At 38.0% G+C, this 25,391-nt stretch overlaps 1 protein-coding gene across 4 annotated transcripts in view; it reads left to right on the forward strand.

Annotated features, from left to right (window-relative positions):
• Positions 1-25,391, forward strand: part of LOC149323257 (pro-neuregulin-1, membrane-bound isoform-like) — a 656,320-nt gene that overhangs the window by 625,413 nt on the left and 5,516 nt on the right. For 2 of the 4 annotated variants that reach the window (XM_089488655.1, XM_089488652.1), the window contains 6 exons: positions 3,359-3,382; positions 7,101-7,136; positions 10,067-10,169; positions 14,385-14,511; positions 19,723-19,853; positions 22,764-22,967. In XM_089488655.1, coding sequence (XP_089344781.1) covers positions 3,359-3,382; positions 7,101-7,136; positions 10,067-10,169; positions 14,385-14,511; positions 19,723-19,853; positions 22,764-22,967 — 625 coding nt within the window. The remainder of the gene's footprint in view (positions 1-3,358; positions 3,383-7,100; positions 7,137-10,066; positions 10,170-14,384; positions 14,512-19,722; positions 19,854-22,763; positions 22,968-25,391) is intronic. The other 2 variants (XM_089488653.1, XM_089488654.1) reach the window with 2 other exon arrangements.

Genomic DNA, 25,391 nt, shown 5'->3' on the forward strand with positions numbered 1-25,391 from the left:
TAAGGAAGCACTTAGAGGCTTTTTTAAATGGGCAAGTATAGATGAACACACACAATTTTAAAGGGAGGTTTGTCTGATTAGAATAATTATGTGAATGTTGTGTGTGTTTTGCTGGATTGTATAGTATGTCATAACTACAAAGCAACTACAGATTTGTTTAAGAAATGTAAAAAGACACTGATTTTAGAAAGGATCTATATTAATTTGACCTATGAATTATGCAGAGAAAACTTCAATAATCTAAGCTATTTCTCAGGTAGATTTAGAATTCGCATGTTTGTTGAATATGAAAATCAAATAATAGATCCAGTGTTGAAAATCTATCAGATTTGAGAGACAATCTGCAGTTTCTGTGTTACTCTGAAAAACAAAGGGCAGGGTATTTTCCAACCTCCACCTACTCATAGAACTTAAATATGGATTTCAAATATAGACAGGGTAATTAATTATGCTTGCTATTCTGTCATAGTAGTACAAATTACAGAGGCTTCAGCATAAAGTGGGCATGACATAGAGGCGGATTCCCAGCAGTGTCAACCAGGCATGAATCCAAACTCCCACTTTGTTGTTGTGTGCCTTCAAGTCGTTTTCTACTAATGGCAGCCCTAAGATGACCCTATCACAGGGGTTGTTTTTTTTTTTGGACAGGATTTGTTCAGACAGGGTTTGCCATTGCCTTCCTTGAGGGCTAAGAGCATGTGACTTGCCCAAGATCAACCACTGGGTGCCTATGGCCAAATGGAATTTGCTCCTTGGTTTCCAGAGTCCTAGTCGAACACTCCAATCACTACACCACATTGGTTCTCAAATTAATACTAATAGTTTGATAAAAGTTTGTATATTTGTTGAAGGAGCAAAACAGGGATTCTTGGACAAAGAGAGTAGTAGATGGAATCACTATGGCATGGACATCTTAATTACACATGCATAGTAAGACTTTGTCACATTATTTCAAATATAAAGCAAGATAGCTGGCAGCATACAAGTCTTTGTTAATTTTAATAATAGCTTTTGTGAAAAATATTATTACTACTACTACTGCTTCTAGTACAGTTAACCTGAAACCATATCTGGATTGAAAACACTGAATATGGCCCATCCCTGTGTAATCACAGCTGCCTGGACAAACAAATTGGTGTTGCTGGCCACATACACATCCTGCCCAGTGCATACTCTATGCCATTTCATGTGTACTGACAGAAGATTGCCACCAGGGCTCTTTTGAGTAAATCTGTGCTGATCTTGGCATGCATAGGCTGCCAGAATAGATATTGTTCATGATTTTTAAGGAATGTTTTCTTACTAAGCCATCACAAGTGGGAGGATATAAAACAATAGTTATAGATTAAATCAGAATATATACATAACAGTAACGCATGTATGGACTTTCTGCCATTAAGAGAACATTGTCATTAATATCAAATATCAGCTGAAGTAGTATGCATATTATTCTGGAATTAGAATGCATGTTACCTCTGCATGGTTTTTTTTTTTTTTTGTTTTTTGGTAAGATTTACCTGCCAAAATATATTTTCTTTAAGTGCCAACCTCCCACTGAATTATTTCAAATAGAAGCTATCTGAAATGAGTGACTTTCGGTGCAATTAAATTTCATCTAAACTGTCTTCCTTTATCTGCAGACCAAGCTTAAATGCAATAATATATATATATATATATGCATGAGCATGTTACTAATTCTACTGAATACTTAATCAAGCTTTCTGTGCAACTAGTATATATTTGTTAGTAGTGTTCATGTAGGCATGTAATACTGGCTCTCTAAAAAGACAATTCTTTTGAATTTGGCCTTAACCCTTAAAATGTTACTGATGCTTAGGAGGGACTATGCATACACAGCATATATGAATAGATGAGAAGTTCACCGGAAAGAAAGAGAGAAAGATGGCTAGATGGAGAGAGAGAGAGAGAGAGATTTAAGTATAAATCAGAAGACTCTGTGTGTTTGTTTGCACACATGCATACCCCAAAGTTACAAATAAATAGAAAAATAAGTATTACCCTTATTTAAATATACAGCATAGAAGAGGGATCTTGTTTTGAAGTGTATTGTGTAGGCTCAGCAACTGCTTCTCAGATATAGCTGTTGAGATTTTAAGTACAGTAAATCATGAGTAAAAATCTGGAGGATACTGTGAACATCCACAGAAGTTACTGTAAAGTCAGCAGCCATAGATTACATAAAATAAAATGCTGTGTGCCATTTATGCTGACATCATACTGCTAGGATGACTTTTCTAGGCCATATTAGCCTGTCCAGAAATAATGCCAAATGATGAAAGAGTAATCTAAAACTGTCTTTAGCTGAGGGAATCTATGTCGTTTCATTGCCAACAACAACAAAAATTTCATTGTTGATTGACCAAAAATGGAGCCAGAGCATAACAAGCGCCAGTTAAAAGGAACTAAGCACTGTAGTTGTGTCTTGTCAGCTCTTGGCCACTAGGTTTTACAGTTAGCGGGGATCCATTTTATTTTTCTGTTTTCCAGTTGATAATGGGAAATAAGGAAAGGCAGGCAGTTTCCTCTGTTTCTCATATATTGCCTCTAAGCAAATTAAAAATGCACACAATTGTTGGACAAATAATCCAAATTAGTCCTGCAAGTCAGTTGCCAAAGAACAGCGAAGACAACAATATTATCGCATGATATTGTCATTTTCTTTGTTCTTTGACAACTGACTTGTCAAAGAATTAGGCCTGGCTTAATTTGAAACTATGCAAGATCATTCCGGTAAGGATTCCTTACCCTAATGTATGTCAATGTGCCTGAGGACAATTTTATACAGCCTATGTAGGATGGAAAAAGTAAAAACATTAAGTGGAATTGGAACTGGAATTAATCCTAGAATGAGGGCCATGAGTTACAGACATGAAGAGCTGAACACATTTCATATATAGATGTGTTTTGTATCCATATGTTGGACAGAAGATGTTACAGTGAGTAGTTTCAATAGGTGGTCTATAAATGTGATGTATCAGCAATATCTTTAAGGGTTAAAATGCATTGGTGCATTCACCATATCTGTATAGATTGGGGTGTTGAACTTGCAGTCCAACAAAATCAGTAAAGCTGCAAGTTCCTCAGCCCTATTTCAGATTATATATGGATGCCAGTGAGTATTGGCTTCAAGCCATTGTCTCCTAAATGGATACAGAAACCTGCCAAAGCTTATATAAACCTTGCCACATTAATCTCATGCCATCCATCCTGTCTCAGTGTGCAGACACCAAATAGGTATAATATCCATGTGTAATTTGTTTTTTCGGTACAGTGCATTGCTCTTTTCTGAAACTATTTTCCTTTTCTTTCTTTTTATGTCAACTTTCTGCATTGGCAGAGCATCTTGGGATTGAATTTATGGGTATGAACCAATCATTCCTTTTAGCTTGCAGACTTTAGACCCTGAGAGATTGAAAACCTTTTTTATTTCTCCCCCCTTCAATTCCTAACCAACTTCCTTGTTCTTTAGAAGGGATCATACAGCTATAACAACCTTTGTCAGCTCCCTATTTGCACTTACCTCAGCATTCATAAACATAACATGCTGCTGTGGAATATGCTTGAGCCACAAAAGAGTGGAAATATACTTTTCTGTTAGATTGCTTGGCACACTTTTTTAACATTTGATTTTGTTACAATCTAGTGTTGCTGCTCTGCCTTGAAAGCACCCACCCAAATTTCTGTCTGTCAGATTGAGTGATGGGAAAATCTCTTTTAAAATAAAGAAAGAATCCCCTTTCTGGAAAAGGGTAGGATAATAGAGCGGCAGTTTAAGAAACAGGGAACCTTAGCCCTGAACCTTTCTGCCATCACAAATCCCACTTAAGTACATGCTTTTATAGAGGATTTGAAGTCTGAAAATTGAAGCACCTCTTAGACCTAGCAATGTTCAGGGCATGCGAAGGGGAGATAAAATAAGGCAGGGCACAAGGAAAGTGAGAAAAGTCTGTAGTAAAATCCAAGAGCAACCACAGCACAATGTCCAGAAACCTAACCTGAAGTTTATGTAGGAATTACGGTAAACTATATCATATGCCCTGTTACAAAAATACTCTCTATTCTTCATAATGGCTGGAGATGATTCTGAAATTATATGTGACTTGGTTTTGCACTGCTTGTTCATGAGTATGAGCCCATAATTAGCACCAGAAGCACTTACATATGGTTAGAGGACTGTGAGTAGACCCCCACGTACTTAATGGGGCTTTTCCTTCCCACAGTATCCTCTTCAGCTCTCTTCCCAAACTGTCTATAAGGCCTTAGGGACCTCCTAAGTATCATGATATGTAGCAGAAATTGAAAACTCCCATTTTATGGAGAAAAATGCCATCAGTTCATACATTCATACGCTCATAAAAATGCAGGGATAGTTCAGCAAACTTAGAAATATCACACATGAGCAAAATAATTCATTTTTTACTTTTACAGAGTAGTTAGTTTCTGTAAGAATTCCTATCAGGGAGTAAAAAACAGGATTGCAGTTTTGTAAATGAAATAAAAAATATACTCTATGTTTTCTGTATGACGCCTCTATAAAGCACTTGAATATGACTAGATTTACATGGCATAATAGTATGCAGACACATAAAATGATGCTGCACCAGGATAATGCCATTCAGACATCTGTGGTATACCTCCACAGATATGAGAGTCGTAATTCAGCATAGGATAGTTGAGGGCCTCAGAATGCAGATTGTTTTCTCCAAAACCATTTTCCAAGCAATGATACAATGGTGTCTTCATTTCCTGTCAACACAAAGGCAGTATAACTTCAGAACAAGAGTGTAAAGGCAGTCTAGAAAACTGAAGAATTGGAGCAGAGTGAAGGCTAGACATTGAATGTCATAGACAATATACAGTAGTCATGAATCTTTCAATGATGACACATATAAGAAACAAATGTCCATTTCACACAGAAATGGAATACTAGAAAACTTCTGTTCCCTCAAGAAGCCATTTAATGCCTTAATTCCATAGATGAAGAGATGAGTAGCCCAAATGCTTTTGATAGTCCCAACTAGAATAAATCTGTTGAATTGGTGGGATTTATTTAAGTGTTTACTCACTATTCAACAGTTGATTCAATGAGTCTATAGCAGTTGGGACTGCCAATAGAATTGAGATCATAATTTACAAAAAGGTGTCCCAATAGCCTTGGAATTAAAATGGTCTCCAATAATCCTCAGCATGTTTGGCTGACAAACATTTATCTAACATTGAAGAAGCTAAGAAAATGGCAGCCTGGTAGGTTGTGATATGCTTATCTCTAAAGCCCCACTGTTTTAAAAAAAAAAGTACGGAGTTAGAGGTGATAAGTGTTGCACAAAAAATTCACACTTAAATACTTTTAAATTAAAAAGTAGGCATTCAGATTGTGATAAAAGCTCCCTTTGGGGAATAAAACTATTATATTGGTGTATCAGATTTGTTTTCTTGTTCACGTTAGGAGCCATAACACACTTATGCTTAGATGTCATTTACAGCTTCTCTCTTTACTGTATAATCAAGGATCATATACTCATGATTATCTGTATGCAAACGGATCTTGTAGCATCTTTGAGACTAACTGTGAAGAAAGTTGTATCATAAGCCTTCTTAGATTTGGTCTACTTTCTCAGATGCACAAGTCAAGTGAAAGCTTACGCTATAACTTCATTCACATCATTCTTCTCAAAGGTGATACAAGATCCTTTTGCATACATAGTCCTCACTAACATGGCTATGTCTCTGAATTTTAAATTCATTGTCATTATGTGATGATATCCAAGTACTGTCACTAAGGACATGCAAAGCCAACTCCCCATTGTCTTAATTCATAAAGGGGGAAGGAGGTAGTGTGTCCTAATAGCCAAGAATACTAGGACATTCTCAGTGTCACCATCCCAGATTGCCAGTTTTATTGTGCCGCATGCAGTAGCAAGAATTTATCCCCACTTGAGTAGGAGATTAGCACACCAGATTTTATTCACACTGGGCATGAGATGTAAACAAACAGATACGAATTCTATCACATAGTCCCATGCCATAAAATAATAATAATAAAATTGTATTTCTATCCCGCTTTTCCATGGTGATCAAAGCGGCGTAGGCAGTAATCCCGTTCTTTAAAAGGTCCAGGAGAAGCCCGGCTCAGGTACGGAATGAGTACTGCCTGGGGATGGGGCTATACGATAGAATCCATCCATGTGCATTTACATCTGCTACCATGGGAAATGCAGTCAACTCTAACTCTAGTTGTGCAACACCACACCTGACTTTATGCAAGAGACTCCACATTGGGTTCCCACGGCTTCCACCTGGTCTTCAGTCTTTCCACTGGGAATGTGTATTAAGATACACACTCCCATCCATAGTCCCCTGTGATTCACCTGCAGTCAGTACAAACTGACTGGAGCAAGAGAGCTTTGGGGATACATTCCTTGTTCCCTTGTAATTCCCTTCTGAATATGTCTGCAGCCTTTTGGGAAGGGGCATAAAAATCACCAATGAGACATGTTTTTATTATCGGCTTCTCAATGGTATTAAACATTCCACAAAATTATCACTGGAAATTAAATCCATCACACACAGCATATTGTATGCTTGAATATATGCCCACATGCCCACAGAGTGAGACTTGATCTTAATAAGGTAGGGGTTGGAGAAAACATTAATAGAGCATTAATGATAATTTTCCAGTTATCAAGCATGCTGTGCCAGGCTTATAGTTTTTATAGGCCAGTTTTCTTTTCCACAGTCATAGCAAATTAGATATTAAGATGGCATCCCCATGTCAAATCCTACCTCTCTGTGCAGCAAGACCCTAGAGTACTTACTACACGGCACTTCTTACCACCTTATCTCTATCACTGCAGAGAGTGAGAGGCTCTTGTGGCATCCTGGGATTGATACAATATATAGCCCTGGCACTAAGTTTATTATGGGCAGGATGGAGGCAAAAACATTATTTTAATGAGTTTTAATGGCTGATACTGCAAACAGAATTCTATGTTAACCCTTTCTGAACTGCACTAATTCCTCTTTACTGGATTGCATTTAGCATGACTTTTCTATCTCTTGTTGTATTGTAACATTATAAGACTCCAGCTGCTTGGCTGCTCAATCAGTGCTTTCAGGTGAGCATAGGTTAGGAGTTATGCTGTATGTTAAATCCCTTCAAACTCTGCTTCAATCTTATTTTCAAGCATTATTCTTCACTCTTTTTTCCAGTTATCAAGCATGCTGTGCCAGGCTTATAGTTGACTTTCAACTTTTAACCTTGTTGTTCCCTTCAACCTGCTCCCACTTCCTCTCTTTCTCCCTACTCACTTCTTTCTCATATATTTGTGTTTGCTTCTCTACATTGACTTCTTTTTCTTGGATTTTTATTTGTATAATCAACTCGACATTCTTGTTGTTACTTTCTCACCAAACTGATCCTTCCTTCTCTCTGTTAATAAGAAGTATTATTAATGTTTGTCTAAATATGATCAAAATTTAACTGATGTTGATATTGAGAATGGCTTGTAGGAAACATCTCTTCCATTAATAAAAAATGCATTGTATCACAGATGCAACTTTAAAGAAAATAGGTTGTGATCTTTTTAAATTACAAGTTGCAGTGTTTTGTTGAAGTACCTGGGAGACAAAATTGTGGTCACGGCTATATGACACATAAATGCATGGAACATTAGTTACTCTGATGAAACAAGAAATGTTTCCAATACCCTTCAGATCAATTATTCATTCCCACCAAATTCAGTTAAGTGACTTAAAAAGGATCACAGGTAATGTTTCTTCACTAGACCCTGAAAAGGATAATAGCCAATAGCTGATCAAATGTTAGTCCCCATGTAATTATCATCAACAAAGAATATAAATCTAACAATAAAGTCATGCCAGAGAGCCTGGAAAATGAATTTTCAATGTGACAGTTTTGTAACTTCATTTAATATGTGGTAGCATAATAAAGTGCTCTACTAAGGTTGCTGAAAATTACAAGGAAAAATCGGTCACAAAGGAATCCTATATCTACATACTCATAAGGAAACTTGATTGAGTTCAGTGGGAGTAATTTCTAGGTCAGTAGAGCCTCAGGCTATATCCACACTGCACAATTACAATGCTTTGATACCACTTCAGCCTCCACAACTCCATCATATATAATCTTGGGATTTGTAATTTCATGTGATACTTAGAATTCTGTGCCAGACAGCTATATTGCTGTAGTTCAGGGAAGTGTGCTACAACAAACTACTAATCCCAAGATTCCATAGGAAGGAATCATGGTAGTTAAAGTGAGGCCAAATTCTTATAACACTGCTGATATCCCCTCAGTCTCCATGTTTTGCCACTTTTGCTGTATGCAGAAAAAGGCATATCATAAACATATGGCTTACAGAATAAATCTCTGTATTTAAAAATCATCCATGCCAGCATTTGCATGGAGGCTACAATTTCTATTCCTGCAAATGTCTTGAAAGAAAAACATTTCCTCCAGACACTGTCAACACTTCATGGAAGTTCCTTCCTACCAAACTGTTGTGTATCAATGCCAGGCCATAGCATATCAGTAGATGCTGCCAATTGTTGGTCATTGCTCAGTATGATGATATCATACTGGGTCAATGTGTAAGCAAATATTTGTGCTCATTGGAGCAACAGTGACCACAATGGTGTGGAATTTTGGACCAAACACAAGCTAGTGTTAGAAATCCATCTGAGATCAGACTAGGGCAAAGCAAGTTGTACCAGATGCCTTATCTGCAAACATACAGAAATCACCAGACCAGGAAATGCCCAAACACAGTTGTTTCAAAATACAGAAGTACAGTTTACAAATCCTTCTATAAGTTTCAAAAAATCATTCCTTATAGCTAGTACAATTCCTTGTTGGCTCTTCATACCATGTTTACACTCAGCTTTCCATCTGGATGATGTGGCAATTTTTAATGTAGTAATTAATTATATTTTTAAAATTAAATTGCCTTCTGAGAAGTAGGGAGGAAAGGTAAAGTTCTGGCTCTCTTTAGCAATTTGAGCCTGTACTCAGTATCAGTATTCTCAATGTAACATTTCCTTTGTTCAACATACAAAGAACATTTTGCCAAGTGTGACACACAAATGGAATGTGATATCTTTTCCAACCCAAACATTGCTTACCCTAAGAATTACTTAATAATGATAAAATATCGTTGAGTGAGGTCACTTTTGTGGAACAGATATTTTCTTAATGCAAATAACCTTTTAGCTATAGTTATGGCATATGAATAATCGTGTCTGCGGTACAATGCATTCTTAATTATTGTAGTTTTAGATGGGGTTGGGGAGAAGGATTGAAATTAAAAGTTAAACTGTGTTGTCAGTAGTATAACTGCAAGCCAAGCTCAAACTACACCTGTAATATTTCTCATGTAAGGATTGCTGAGATCCTGTGCAATGCTGGAAAAATGCAAGGGTGTTTTACAATATCAAGGGCCCTTTTACACTGCACAGTTATAACACTGTGATTTGACTCTTAACAGTTATGGTTCCATCCTGGACATCCTGGGAATTCAAGCTGGGAATTCTAAATATCCTTCCCTAAATTACAAATTTCAAGATTCCATAATATGCAGCCATGGCAGTTAAAGTGGAATCATAGTGTCAAAATCGGGCAGTGTGAAAGGGCTTCAAGAAAGAAAGATTAGAGGACTGACACTGAAAAGCTACCTTTGTCCCAGTTGTCTTTGCAAGAAAGAAAATTCTCTTTCTACACTATCAGTGCATGGAAAATATGTATATATATTAAGCATTATAAATTTGAAATTAAAATTTATATTCCAAGGAATTCTTTATATATCACTTCATGTTCATTTGTATTGTATTTGTTTTAAAGTTAATTTTCATCCATCATGGTTCTTCATTTAGATCTTAACTTCTGGATTTAATTTGTATGGTGATTATGCCATTAATGTCATTATGTGGGCCTGTAAAATGACAGTCTGTACTTTAAATTTGGTGATACTGTCTCTGTTTTATTATCTAATGTACATTTTGTAACCACCTCCATTTTCTCCTTTTCTAGAAGCTGAGGAACTCTACCAGAAAAGGGTGTTGACCATAACTGGCATCTGCATTGCTCTCCTTGTAGTTGGCATCATGTGTGTTGTGGCCTACTGCAAAACCAAGTAAAATTTCTTTTTCCTTTCTATATCTGGGTTTATCTGTGACAGGGATCAGGAGACTCTCAAAACATAAACCTAAGAAATGTGCTTGACCCAAGATTAAGCAACTAAACAAACTTAATGTCTCTGTACTCTTAGAGTAAAGCTGGAATGCACTGTATAATCAGATAATACTTCCCATGGGAAGTGATCCCTTGCATTTTTCTAAACCAACATATGATGCACTGCAGTCACTGCAAAAACAACCCATTTGTTTGAAATTTAACATTTAAATAGTAAATCTGCAGTTTCTCAGTTGTGTCTCACAATAGGCTGCATAATTATTCTGGAATCAAGCTTAGATCTAAGATTTTAATATTTTTAGTTGTGTGTGAGAGGTAAAATATGACAGTTGGTAAGATACATTAAAAACAAATTTCAAAAGGTTAATTACAGGCTAAGCTAGAGTTCCCCAAATTTATGCCACCTCTTGTGAGCTGGCCACTTTAAGTATTATGAGCTAAATCCAGTGTTAGTCCTAGAAAAAGATGACCCACTGAAATTAATTTAGTCACATTCCAGTGGGTTTAGCCCATGGTTTTACCATTTTGATTATAAAATGAGATTGGGTATGTTTTCATGATCTAGATTAATATGATTTCGGTAAATACTGTTGCCAAATTTCAAGCACCCCATCATAGGTATAATCCTTAAATGTTTGCCTTGTCAAATTAAAGTCTTATTGCTTCAGCAAGAACAATTCAGACCAAAAAATTATTTTAGAGCAGTGAATTGTGTTATAAACAAGATCCTTAGCTAAACTCTAATAGTTTCATTAAAACATCTAGGAGTAAAAATATTTCGCGCTCAGAGCAGTGTATGCCCTGTGGATAATTCTGCTGCGTCTCTGCATCAGAAGTGATTGCAACATTAATACAACCAACATTTAGAAATTATCTTCTGTATCAGGTATGCAGCATGCAATCTCTCAAAAACTGTTTTGCAGCCCCTCAGCCCCTCCAAATTCCCTGGATCACCTTTTCTTTGGTTAAAAAAATTTGCTCTTTTGAAAATCTCCAGGACAAGCAATTTATGCTTTAAATGAGTTTCAGGAGTCCCTTGAGCTTTCAGCTATTTAAAATTAAAAAAATACATGTTTTTCAAAAGCAGAAGGGATTGTCCAGCCACCTCCACATTTTTTCTTGGTTTTTTGGCAGTCCATGCAGTCCCCAAAGCAAATATTTGCTCACAGATCCACTACTGTTGCCCATCCCTGGCAACTTAGGCAGGTGACACGTCTGGTGACAGTGTTAAGCAAGGATAAGGTGATATTGTGCAGAAAAGTACATCTTTCCAAATGTTCTATTGGCACAGTAATTAATTCAATAAAGAGGCATGGCTGAAAGGAACAGTGTGCACTTTTAGTTTTCACTGTACTTTTTCCTCTCTGCTTCCCCTTTAGTGATGTGTTGCTTTGGTTAGTGAGTGAATGCCCTTCACATGCAGAAAGAATGACTTTTTGACAGCTTTGGAAAGGGTACCTGGTTGATTCAGACATAATGAGGAACCACAAGAATGAATTGTGATAAGCTTCGGGTTCTAGTTTCCTCTCCCTCCACACTACCTCTCTTTTTTTCACAGTAGCAAAGAAGAGCTATTTTCAGATTTCCATTAGCCACAGCTCCACATGATAGCCAAGTACAGGATAAATATTTAGGAAATGCTTTGTTTTTTCACTTCTCATCACTCCATATTGATATAAATACAGCACTTTGGAACTTTTCTTTGCTCCGGAGGCCTTGAAGCAGGAGTAGGCAATAATGTTTTGTAACCTCAGCCACCACAAAATGAACCCCCGGCTTTTAATGTTCTATTTGGCATCCTGAAGCTATAACATGCCCAAGGCCTGCCATCATCCAGTAGCTACTCACATTCTTTTTTGTCACATGAGGTGAACAGCGAATCCTACAAAAAGCAGAGTGTATTCCAGATATCTGTGGTACACATACTTGTATTTAATAGTGGTTACTGAGAACAGACCCAAATAAAACAGTGTTTTTAGAACATGGTTTCTTCTCAGTACTTTAAAGTACCCATGGTTCCTTGATCATGGACATTATGGAAAATTATAATTAGTTAAAAATTGGAAGTAGACATTTCAAAAGCCCCCAAAAGAGGAGAGGCTATGCAGACCTCAAGATCACCCTATGCCAGTCTTGTTGTAGAAAGTCATGACTTCCTTTTTAATCTGAACAGAATCACTGAATTGCAAAGTCATATTCCACCCCCATGCTATAATTCCTGACAGACATGTACCAATTTTGAACCAACTGAATATATGACTCATTGACAGTGAGGTCTCTTTTAGTGTCTTTGTCCTGTTTTCATGCAAGAGCCAGTAATGCAGACTGCAGCCTAGATAATAGTACTGGATAATTTAGCCTGAAGTACTGTACAACGTTATGGGAATCGCCAGTTTGCAATGTTTCACCCTGTTGTACAAATGAAACATAAATCAAGGTTTACCCCAGTGGAGATGTGGCCTGATAAGTTGGCTTTTATAGTGAAATCTGCCAAAGTATAAATCTCTCTTTCAAACATTCATGGTTGGCACACTTTTAAATAAGAGAAGTCTAGTGTTTTGTGTATGTTTACTGTCCATCTTCATTGCTGCACAGTAAAATCAGTAAATATATTAGGTTGTATGGGCTGTGTTAACATCAAGCACATGTCCTTGATTCTGCTGAATTTGCGGGTGATGTTGAATCCTTCTCTCATCTATAATGCAACACGGGTGAGTGAGTGATTCAGCACTTCTAATGACTAAGAGCAGGTAAAAGGTTCAGTCAAAGATTAGTGGTTCTTTCTGAACTGTATCTTGAAGCAATAAGAATCAGAACCCTTTTATATTTTTATTTCTGATTTGTTTATTTTTTAAAAAAGCATTTTGTACAGTTTTTCAAGCTAAATTACATACTAAATCTCTGGTAGAAGAGCCAGTCCAGTTCCACAGTTGTACATTACTGGATGCAGGCAGAACTCCAGAGTTACACACGTGGGTTCAGCATGAGTTCAGATGCACCCAAATCCAGAATTTCATGTGTCCTCATAACTACAAATAGTACAAATATATGGGGAAAGGGTTTTCAGTGCCCTGTTGCAAGTAAAAGGAGGCAATGGTAAACAGCTACTGTTCCAGGAAATTCTGCTTGTTCTGGGTTTAATTAAATATTTGAAGGGATGTCATATTGAGGATGGAACAAGCTTGTTTTCTGCTTCTCCAGAGAACAAGACTCAGAACGATGAATGCAAGCTACATGAAAAGAGATTCCACCTAAACATTAGGAGGAACTTCCTGACAGCAAGGGCTGTTCAACAGTGGAACAAACTCCCTCAGAGTGTAGTGGCATCTCCTTCCTTAGAAGTCTTTAAACAGAGGCTGGATGGCCATCTGTCGGGGGTGCTTTGATTGTGAGTTGCTGCATGACGGGGTTGGACTAGATGGCCCTTGGGGTCTCTTCCAACTCAATGATTCTATGAACTTGCCTTTGGCTATATGCATCATAGATATCAGGACTAAGTCTGCTTTTTGTAGCATCCTGTGTCCCCTTCACGTGATAAAAGTCATGTGTCTTCTAGATGATGGCAAGCAAGCATATCATAGCTTTAGGATGTCAACCATTGCATTAAAAGCTAGGGGTTCAATAAGTGACGATTGGAGTTACAGTTTTTTTCTGTTTCATTTCCTACATCTGCTTCAAGGCCTCTGGAGGAAAGAAAAGTTCCAAAGTGCTGGATTTATTTCAGTATGCAGTGATGGAAAGGAAAAAAAACCTCTGCATCTCTTAAATATTTTCCTATATACCAACTATTAAAGACACAAAACAAGAACCTCACCTGATCCCATAGAAAGTCCTTGTGCATTAAAAAGGTGCCATCCAGAGCACTTGAGGTCCATGGTTAGCTATTCTGTGTAGAGAAGAAAAATAAAAAGGGATAAGGTAAATCACATAGATTGGATCTTCCTTCTGGTTTGTAAAGTTTGGTACATTACATGAAGAGAAACAGAAGTATTTGCCAGTGACAGAATATTCAAACTCAGAATACGCATTCCAGAAGTCCTGGATCATTCAGAGGATGGATTTATATCCCATAATGGTAATTTGCTAATGTATAATATTGCAGATCAAACCTATTTATTCATGCAACTGTTAAAGTTATTTCTTATTTCATATGCAGGAAACAGAGGAAAAAGTTGCATGACCGTCTCCGTCAGGGCCTTCGCTCAGAACGTAACCACAGAGTCAATATGGCAAATGGGCCTCACCATCCTCATCCACCACCAGAAAATGTCCAGTTGGTGAATGTAAGTTTTAAATTAGCAGCAAACTTAATGGCAGGTTATTGATTCAACACTAGCTTTTATTTGGGATACCTTTAATTCCTTAAAGAAAACAAATAGGAAAGCTTGCTTTCCTCATAACATGCTATTATTTCTCCACTTCGTTGTTAGCTGCCATCAAGTCAACTTTATGTTATGGTAGCCTTATGAATGAGAGATCTCCAAATCACCTGGTCACCAACAGCCCTGCTCAGGTCTTGCAAATTCAGGGCTGTTGCTTCCTTGAACATTCATCAGGAATGCAGTCTTCCTCTTTTCATACTATCTTATAGCAATAGCAATGGCAAGTACATTTCTATACCATTTATCAATGCACTTAAGCACTTCCTAAGTGGTTTACAAAGTGTAAGCTAATTGCCCCCGACAATCTGGATACTCATTTTAGTGACCTCAGAAGGATGCAAGCCTGAGTCGAGCTTGAGCCCTTTTGCTGGTATTGAACTCGCAACCTTATGGTTTGTGAGTGAGTGGCTGCAGTACAGGCATTTAACCACTGCGCCACCAGGGACTTCTACCTTACCAAGCATTGGCCTGTTACAGACAGCCAAAATAAAGCTGCTTCGAGTCACAGTGGAGGTATAGTGTTTCAATGATGCATGCGTCCTAAGAGTCCAGAAGCCACACCAAAGCCACGCTCCAGTCCTTAGGGCTGAAGCAGCTTTATTTTGGCTGTCTGTAGCAGGCCATTGTTGTCTTTTCTAGTGAGTCATGTCTTCTCATGATATGTCCAAAATATGACAGACTGTGTTTAGTCATCTTGGCTTCTAGGGAGAGTTCAGGCTTGATTTGCTCTTCTCTTTTTAGCAATCCACAATATCCATAGAACTCTTCTCCAGCACCACATTGCAAATGATTTGCTTTTCTTCCTATCAGTTTTCTTCACTGTCAAGCTTTCACAACTATACATAGAAATGGAAAATATAGTAACTTTAGTATTCAATGATATATCTTGATACTTCAGGATCTTGTCTAGTTCCTTCACAGCTGCCTTTCCAAATCCAAGTCTTCTTCTGATGTCTTGACTGTAGTCTCCATAAGAATGACTGAGCCAGGATATGAAAATTTTTGAACTATTTCAGTGTAAATCATCAGTGGTCATTATTTTTGTTTTCTTAATTTTCAAATATAAACTTGCTCTTGTACGTTCTTCCTTGACATTCTACAGTAATTGTTCCAAGTGTTTCCTATTTTCTGCTAGTAGTATGGTGTCATCTACACATCTTAAATTGTTGGTATTCCTATCTCCAGTTTTCACACTTGTTTCCTCGAAGTCTAATTCTACTTTACATATTATATGTTCAGCATACAAGTTAAACAGGCAGGGTGATAAAATGCAGTCTTGCCTGATCCTCTTCTCAATTGGAAACCATTTTGTTTCTCTGTATTCTGACCTAACAGTAGCCTCTTGGCTTGAGTATAAGTTATGTATGCATCACAAGGACAATCAAACATTGTGGTACACCCATTTCTTTAAGAGCGACCCATAGTTTTACATGATCTGTACAGGCAAAGGCTTTGCTATATTCTATAAAGCACAGGGTGGTTTTCTTTTGAAATTCTTTGGTGCAGTCCAATGTCTAACATATATTTGCTATATGATCCCTAGTGCCACCCCCTTTCGTGAACCCAGGTTGGACAATAGGTATCTCTCACTCTATATGCAGTAAAAGTTTTTGTTGTAGAAGTTTGAATATCACTTTGCTTGCATGGGAGAGTAATGCAATGGTCCTGTGGTTACTGAAATCCTTTGTGTCCCCTTTCTAGAGGATTAGAATGTGTATTGAGCATTTCCAGTCTGTGGGCTATTGTTTTGTTTTCCATATTTGTTGACAGATTTTAGTTAGTAGCGGAATAGATTTTGTCTCTAACTTGAAGCAGTTCTATTTGTATCCCATCTGTTCCTGGTGATTTATTTCTCCCAAGTTCTTTGAGTGTACATTCCACTTCACTTTCTAAAATTGGAGGTTTGTCTTTATATGATCTTTTCTCAAATAAATCTGTCATCCTTTCATCTATTTTATATAGTTTTTCCATATATTGCTTCCACCATCTTTTTATTTCTGCTTGGTTGTGTAATGTGTTGCCCTGCTGGTCATACACCATCCCCTCTTTTGGTTTAAATTTTCCTTTGATTTTTTAGATCTTGTGAAACAAGTGTCTTGTGCCTCCTTTTGTGTTACTTTCTGTTTCTCTACATTGATTAGTATAGTAGTTTTCCTTGTCCCTGCACACAGGTCATTGAACAGTTGCATCCAAGGTTCTGACTATGTTTCTGCAACTTTTTACTTTTGCTTCTTGTGTGTCCTTAACCATATGTACATTTTCTGTCATCCATTGATGGTTCTTTTTCTCTTGTTTTGGCTGGCTTCATTTGTCTGAAAGCAGGGAACAAAGCTTTACCATCAGAATTATTTTTTAAAAAAATAAGAGACTGAATTATTGTCCACAAAACCAATCATGTTTAAATATGCAGCATGGCAATAAAACTGCCTTTATCTGAAATTAAACTGATGGCAAAAAGGGGCAGGATGTTTTTGATAGTGGTATCCTTTTCATGGAACTTCTTTAGAGAAACTTCATCATCGTGAGAGGCCTAAAAGTCTCAGTTTTCAAACTTTTGTTTCAGAAGACTTCAGAATAGAGGTGGCTGCTGTTTAAGAAATTGTCTTTCATAGATTCGAGTCAGGGACGGACTATCAATCTAGCCAAAAATAAAAGCACCTGTTTCTTAAATGTCCAGGTACAGCACATCTCCCTGCTAGAACTGTGAGCTTTCAGTAATTTTGGCTATTTCATATTTTGTTTAATTTTGTAATTTTATTGTAGGATTCAGTCTGGTTTTCTGTGTGAAATTGTAGCTGCTGAATCATGGATGTGCTGGGACTCTGTAATGCAATATAAATTAATAGAATAGAATTTGAATGCAGAAGCTGGTTGAACCATCTGCCTAAGGAATAGGCTGTAATAGAATCTATTCTAACACAATGGAATTTGAGGGACATGCTGCTTAGTCCTGACGAAATATTTTTGTGAATGTGAGAAGCTTTTTTTCATGATTGGGGTACAGCATGCTCCATGCACACACAACCACCTCCTGTTGATTATGAAGCTGTGCAGATTCTGCATTGATCATTTCTCTTGCTTAATTACATGAACAGGCATGCTTCTATTTCTGTATGCAATTTAGAGCAAGTAAATAGATTTTGTTAGCCCACTTCTTATGTCTGCCACTGCTTTATTTCAACTGAAAGAGCTGTGTGTGTTCTTGCATAGCTAGCTTCTATTTCCATATGGGGCGTTTGCTCTTATTCTTCTTCCAAAATGTATTTAGGGCCCAAACTTACGTGAGGAAAAAGAGAGTTCTGTGAGTCTGGTGGAGCTGCTGCATATGGTTCTCAGACAATAATGTAAAAATTCTGGCCTCTCTTCTGGTCTGTGCCTGCTGGCAAACTGAAAAATGGTATGTATCATCCATTGCCTTTGAACCAAGCAGTTCCATCATCTGGAGCTGAATGGGATGGAGTGGAGCTGACAAAAGTAAGAGAATTTGGCCAGGTCAAGCATCTTCTCTCCTTCCTCCCTTCCCTCTCCACCCCCAAGGTAATTTGCAAAGCAACACTCACTTGACAGATATCTCTCAAGACAGTGAGAATTGGAAGGAGCCCATAATGAACCCCATCTATTACCTAGCCAATTAGTGATCCATAGGATAAAGATAAACAATACGAAAGCTGCTATGACAGTAGAATGAGGAAACAATGCAATTGACAATGCATGTAGGTTAAAGCTGAATTCATTTCCACTGTTGGCTATGGAAATACTTAGGATCCTTGCACTCAGTAAGAGTTTTGCCTTAACTTGAACAGAAAAAAAAAATCACCTGCTCCAAGATCCTGTTTTGTGTGTTTAAACAATGCAGACATTTCCCATATTACATCATTCCCTGGGAGAGCCAAATTGCAGACAAGCTATGTCTGTTACTTAGCCACCAAACAGTCATGTCTTTCCTTCTGCCAATTACATTTTTGTTTTTTGTAGCAGTAGTAGCAGGAAAGAATAAGAAAAGAATTCATAGTCCATTGTTTTTCTTGATCACTATGGAGTCTTCAAATGACAGCCAAACTAAACATTTTGAACGACTGGTTCATTTAAAAAAACAGGAAAATTATGCCATTGGCAACATTTTTTAACAAAGAGCTGAAGGACAGAATGGCTCCCTGGATTAAAATCCAGACAACTGTCATGTTCTGAGTAGTTCTGAATATACAGAGAGAGTATTTGAAATGCAGTCCCTGCACGTATGGATAGCCCCTACTCCAATGTTTAGCCATACATCTAAAGGGCTTAACTGAGTTTGGGCTTAACTGAGGTTGGGTTTGAGTATCACCAAATATCCATAGGCTAGAGGCTGAATGCCACTAAAAATAGATGAACTTTTCTGGCCCAGTTCAAGATGTGCATTATATGATAAAAGCTGTTGTTTCTGCTGGAACAGCTATGTTTAATTTGAATTCATTGTAGAACTAAACACAGTTTTCTCTGTGTTTTCATGAAAATAATTGGTGCCTGCTCCAACAAGAGGTATAACTTCAGTGTGTGAATTTGACTGTAACTTGTTTGTTTGTTATGTACCATCACATCATTTCCAGCTTATGGTGACCCTAAAGACCTATCCTTGGGGTTTTCATGGCAAGATTTGTTGAGGGGAGGCTTCCCATTGCCTTCCACTGAGGCAGAGAGAGTGTGGCTTGGTTAAGGTCACTCAAGGGGTTTCCATAATTCAGTGGGGATTCAATTCCTAGTCTCCTGGAGTCCTAGGCAGCATCTACAGTGCAAAATTAATGCACTTTGACACTGCATTAACTATCATAGCTCAGTGCTATGGAATTCTGTTATTTGTAATTTTGTGAAATACTTAGCTTTCTCTGTCAGAGCGCTCTAATACCACAAAAAACTACAAATCCCAGTATTCCATAGGATGGAGCCATAGCAGTTAAAGCAGTATCAAACTGCACTGATTCTGTAGTGTGGCAGCAGCCCTATTCTAGCACTCTCAAACCATTACTACCCCGCACTGGCTCTTCTTGACTGTTATGCTGCTTTCTATACCTAAAAGTGGAGGGGGCAAGTGTGAACTATGTTACACATATGGGTTTTTGTCTCTGCTTTGTTTAGCAATATGTATCCAAAAATGTAATATCCAGTGAGCATGCTGTTGAGAGAGAAACAGAGACGTCGTTTTCTACAAGCCACTACACCTCAACTACTCACCACTCTACCACCGTAACCCAGACACCGAGTCACAGGTAGGAGGCTGAAAATGAAGGAGTATGCTGCTGTTTCTATTCAACAAATACATTTGCTTTAAAAATGAATTAATTTTAGAAAGATCTTAAAAATGATGGAAACAAATCATTTATCATAAAGACACACATTCAGAGTTCTGTGGTGCCTAGAAATGAAGTATTGAGTCCATTTCTGGCCATCACATTTTATTTGATTAAATGGAGCACATCCTGAGAAGTATAAACAGAATGCACTGGGGTTTGGAAACTAGGTCTTATAAGCAAAGTTAAAAGATCTGGGTATGTTTAGCTTTACAAAGAGATTAAGGGAAGTTATTGTTCTAGTTTTCAAATATCTGAAAGGTTGCCATGCTGAAGATGGATCAGAGTAGTTCAATATTGCTCCAGACGCCAGGAGTAGAGCCAAGGAGTGGAAATTGCTGTAAAGTAGATTTTGGTAAACAATAGAAAAAAATTCTTGACAATGAAAACTGCTTGGCAGTGGGCTCTTATTTGCTAGAGACATTTTAAGCAGAGAACAGACAGCTGTTTTTGCTGCATCCTCTACTCAGAGACTTTGTTAAGCAGGAGTCAGGCTACATAATCTCCAAGGTCTTCTCCATCTCTGTGATTCTGTCCAAAAGTGCAGTTGCACCGCCAGAGAATTTTAATGAGTAGCCTTTTCTGATTGCAGGACAGAATTATTTGAAGACAATAATTTTCTAGTGTATAATGTTTAAAGAATACATAGAGATCCTGCTAAAATGACCTATTCAGCTCTTATTTTATTTTTAAAAGAAAACATCTTACACTTCACTGATGCAGCATCAGTATATGTACAAGCTATATGTAGGGAAAAGCAAGTATAAATAGAAATGTTATGCAAAATAAGGGCTTTTTCAGATTATGTTTTCAGTACTCAGTTGTTATCACTTTGTATGCCCAGTCCCCATATTTTCCTTCAGGTTACACTTATTTTTCAGCAGTGCCACTTCTTGATAGTGTCAGAAAAACTATATCATGTTCTCAGAAAAATGTGGTTCTGGTATAGAACCAATTGCTGAGATATCACAGTCACCTTCTGGATATTGTATATGGTAGAAACAGTGGTGAGCAGTATCATTTCTGCATAACTTGCGATCTCCCAAAGTGAGCACAAGCTATTTGACCAATATGCTCATTTGTCGGGAGTTTGACAGTCTTGATTCTGAAATACCAGGTATATAGAAAAAAATTACTGGTTCTTCAAAGAGTGCCCTGGAGGAGTGCCATACTTGCTCAGCATCCCATAACCACTACTTGTGGGGAAACCTTCAGTGGCATATACAGTTGGCCCTCTGTATCCACAGATTTTGCATCTGTAGATTCAATCACCCATGGCTAGAAAATATTTTCAAAAATACCTTGGCTTGGCTTTTTATATAGGGGACACCATTTTACTATGCCACGGTATATAATGGGTCTCAGACATCCATAGAGCTTAGTATCCACAGGAGGCCCTGGAACCAATTCCTCCCTTACTCACTTTGCAAACAGTTTCCCTTTCACTTAATTTGTTTCCTTTATTTCTTTGAAACTTGTGGGCCAGGAATATGCTGAATAAAACTGCTCATGCAAAGGACCATAGCATGGGTAGCTTGACAGTTTTGGCACTCTCACAAAGGACTTTTTCACATGGGAAGCAAGCGTCATTAAATTGTGATTAAATCGTGCTTATAGTGCAATGGGAGGGGGAGATTATCACACCTTTGCATGCTTCTCTCATTCATGTGCCATGCATAAACAGTAATTGATGCATCATTGGGTAATAACGGAAACTCCCATTATTACCTAATGACACATCCATTACTATTTATGCATGAGACACGAATGGGAGAAACATATGGGGGTGTGATAATCTCCCCCCCCCCCCATTGCACTATTAGCATGATTTAATGACTCTTACCTCCTCCATGTGAAAAAGTCCAAAGGCATAGCCATGGCCTTCTTGTAGAAACAAAAGAGCTTTTACAATTGTAGCACTATAATTCCACTTCAGCAACATACCGTGGTAGGCAAGCTGATTGCTTTCTTCACACACCATCACCAGAACCAGAGAAGGAGGCAGCCACCACCATGTTCATCCTACCAGAGGCAAGTTCTACATAGATTTGGCTATTCCTCCATATACCAGTGATTTTTCAAGTCACCACTCCCAGCTAACCTAGGCTTCAAATACACTTTAGAGCCAGGCATGGATGAAGTAGTTAGTTCTGTAGAGTTGAGGTTAACTACAGCATAACTATGTTAGTGGAACTTTCCTCCCCAATTGGACTGAATAGCATCTCTGCCGTGTACTGCTCCTTTCCAAGTATACTTTCTTTTTTCTTTGAATAGAGGGAACCCACAGTATAAATAATGCCTTCTTTTCCCCACAACAGCCTATCTCCTCCTCCCAGCTATCTTTGAATTGCATGCAATACTATTATGTTTATAGGAGACTTGAAGACTATTAGCCAAAAGCTAAATACAGTTGGGGCATGTGTTCACTGATAATCTAAATAAGCTCTAGGCAAACATGCTTATCCTGAATTGTATAATTCTCTTGGAGCACATAATTTGTTCTTTGTGTATATAATTTGCCACAGAATAAGACAAGACCTGCTCATTGTTTATTCCTTTCTATAATGGTAAAATCCTGAAAAGCACAGCCATTTGGGATTGAATGTTTCTTGGCACCCCCATTTTGTGCACATAATACTTTTTCTAAACAAAAAATTATCCTCTCAGTTATTCAGACAGAACAGTATCATAGATGAATGAAAAACCTTATTGCCGTGCAAATTGATAAAGCACACAGCCTAGAAGATTATCTGAAAATAGTTTGTTTTCCCTTTCCTATGTCTAAATTTAAAATGCCATCTTCTTTTCTTCCCAACGGCTTTTTATCAGTTGGAGTAATGGTCGGACTGAAAGCATCATCTCTGAAAGTCATTCAGCACTCATGAGCTCCTCTGTTGAGAATAGCCGGCATGCAAGCCCCTCTGGTCACCGCGGGCGCCTCAATGGCATTGGAGGGCCACGAGAAAGCAATACTTTCCTCAGGCATGCAAGAGAGACACCCGACTCCTATCGTGATTCTCCACACAGTGAAAGGTATTGACATAAATTAGTTTACTGCCAATAACAGGAAAGGTGTGACTGTTTGAGATATTTGAGGGCAATGTCTAGGTGCTGTTTCACACTACACAATTATAGTACTGCCTTGACTGCATCGTAAGGAATCCTGGGACTTATAGTCTGGTGAGGTACTAGAGCTTCCTGGCTGAGAATGCTAAATAGCCTTCCCTAAACTGCAGTTCCCAGGATTGCAAGGGATGGAACCATGGCACTTAAAATGAAAATGTATGATCAATAGGGTGAAAGGATCCCAGGTAGCTTAAGCACAGAGAGAGAACTGAGCTCTGTGCTTCCCAGTCATTGGGATGGCTAAAGCTTTAGAGGCCTGGATTGAAATAACCAGAATCTGCAGACACAGCTGTTCCAGTGCGTTTTGTTTTGTTTTGTTTTGCATGCAGCCATTCAGTAACTGACCACTTTTTTGTTAAAGCATTCATTTGTATGGCATTCAAGAGAACAATTATCAGTTTCTCTTCAAGCAGCCTAAACCAAACTCAAACATTGTGGAAGCTGCTCAAGGAAAGTCTTCTCAGAAACAGTATATAGCATCTGCTTATAAAGTGGGCAGAAAAGTTAATGCTGTGACCAGGAAATAGTACATGGCGGCAGTCTTTTCATTAGTCATTAATAATCCTGAAGCATGCATAGACACATGTCAGAGGTGAGGGGAAGTCATTCCATTTTTCAAGCATACCAGAAGACAACAGGAAGGTGGCTCTAATTTTCCAGGCATAGCCCCAGCAATTAGCCAGTCAGCAAATCAATACTGCCAGACATGCTGGAGATTGCAATGGGAAAGCCATAGGTGAAGCCATATCTCTTGAGATGCTGTGCCTGGATACAGTTGATACAGCTGTCACAAGATGATTATAAACCTATTAAAGATCTTAAATTCAACAGATAGATGTTTTTTAATTGGGAAGACTAGTGAAAGTTTGGACCAGAAAATGATAGAAACCACAAGGAAGCATGGTGTTCAAACTTATACATTCTTATTACAAAAGTTGAAGTCACTGTGGTTTAGATGTCCTTCATCAAAAATATCCAGATTGTCATCCAGTAGACAGTTTGAGATATCTTGCAGAATTCATTATCATCAAAGAGGATCTACCCTTGGAGCAAGTGCCATTCTTCCTTTGAGAAACAGCTTTCAGACTCTTAACAAAAACCTTCTACACTTCAGCCAATATGTCCTCATTACTCTTCTACATTTGCTGAGAGACACCATTTCAGTTTGCATGGCAGTCAGTAACATACAATGCCCAAGTGCCTGACATTGTCAACAAGGGGTTATGGCATAGAATTTGGGACCCAACCATCTTGATGGGTGTCCCATGCTGCTTTTCCATCAAGAGTACTTTCAGACGAAAGCTGTGACCTTCTTGCCATGAGTGCTATAAAGCCAGTCACCTCTCAGGTGGGACAGAACAGATTTTTCTTGAGGTATGCTTCACAGAGGATTAAGACCTAATGCCAAGAGTTCACCTCTTATGTCAAAGTGATGAACCTTTGAATGATAACACTGATGTCCCTCGTTCCACTTCTGCAGAGGAGCCACTGTATGGCTATGATTGAGCTGAAGAATGTACATGCCCATTTTTTCCTGGCATTTAGAGATTTTGTTTCATGTTGCTCTTGGTACAAGGTATTATCAATTTCATGTCCTCTTCTTTGAGCCCATGGCAGCTCCTGGAATGTGCACAAAATGATGGTGGCAAGGTTAAGAGCTGAGAGAATAGTAGTCTACCTCTAAGTCAATTTTTGGTTGATAGTTTCCCATTCGAGGGATGACTTATATTCAGATTTCCATGTGACCCTGTTTTGTTTTTGTTTTTTGTTTTTGTTTTTTTTTTTTTTTTTTTGGTTGTTGCTGTTGTTTGCAAGATGTAGGACTTGTGGTCAGCTAGAAAAAAAATCTCATATACAACCAACTTTCTCTCTATAATTGATAGGTGCCTGCCTATCTGGAATATGGCATATGTGTCACTGAATTATTTTGATGAGGCTGTTATAAGAGTGAAGCTCTACCAGTCCCTCATCTGTAGGCCTTTGTCTGCTGAATCATTTATAGAAAGCTAAGCAAAGGTGAAATTTGGGATGTATTCCCATGGTTTCTGTGCTCCAGAGTCAGTCTGGTGCAACTAACAAAAAGAGTAAATGAATAAGTAAAAACAAGTATAAGGTGTGTATTCTTTTTTAAAAAAAATGTTCACTCTTTGTGTTTTTTCATATAAAATAATTGAAATGCAAAACCTTGGACAGTAAATTAATCTGGAAGTATGCTCCTTTTGTGCTTTACTACTTCAACTCAACCTTGAATCAATTTTTAATTCATATGTAAATGAAGACTGTGGATCCTTGATATAACACCTTGTAATTCCTTTGACATCCATGCAGCCA

Source organism: Sceloporus occidentalis, unplaced genomic scaffold (assembly GCF_023333645.1).
Source record: "Sceloporus occidentalis isolate IW3139 unplaced genomic scaffold, rSceOcc1.0.p SCAF_1, whole genome shotgun sequence".
In the NCBI taxonomy this organism is placed as follows: Eukaryota; Metazoa; Chordata; class Lepidosauria; order Squamata; family Phrynosomatidae; genus Sceloporus; species Sceloporus occidentalis.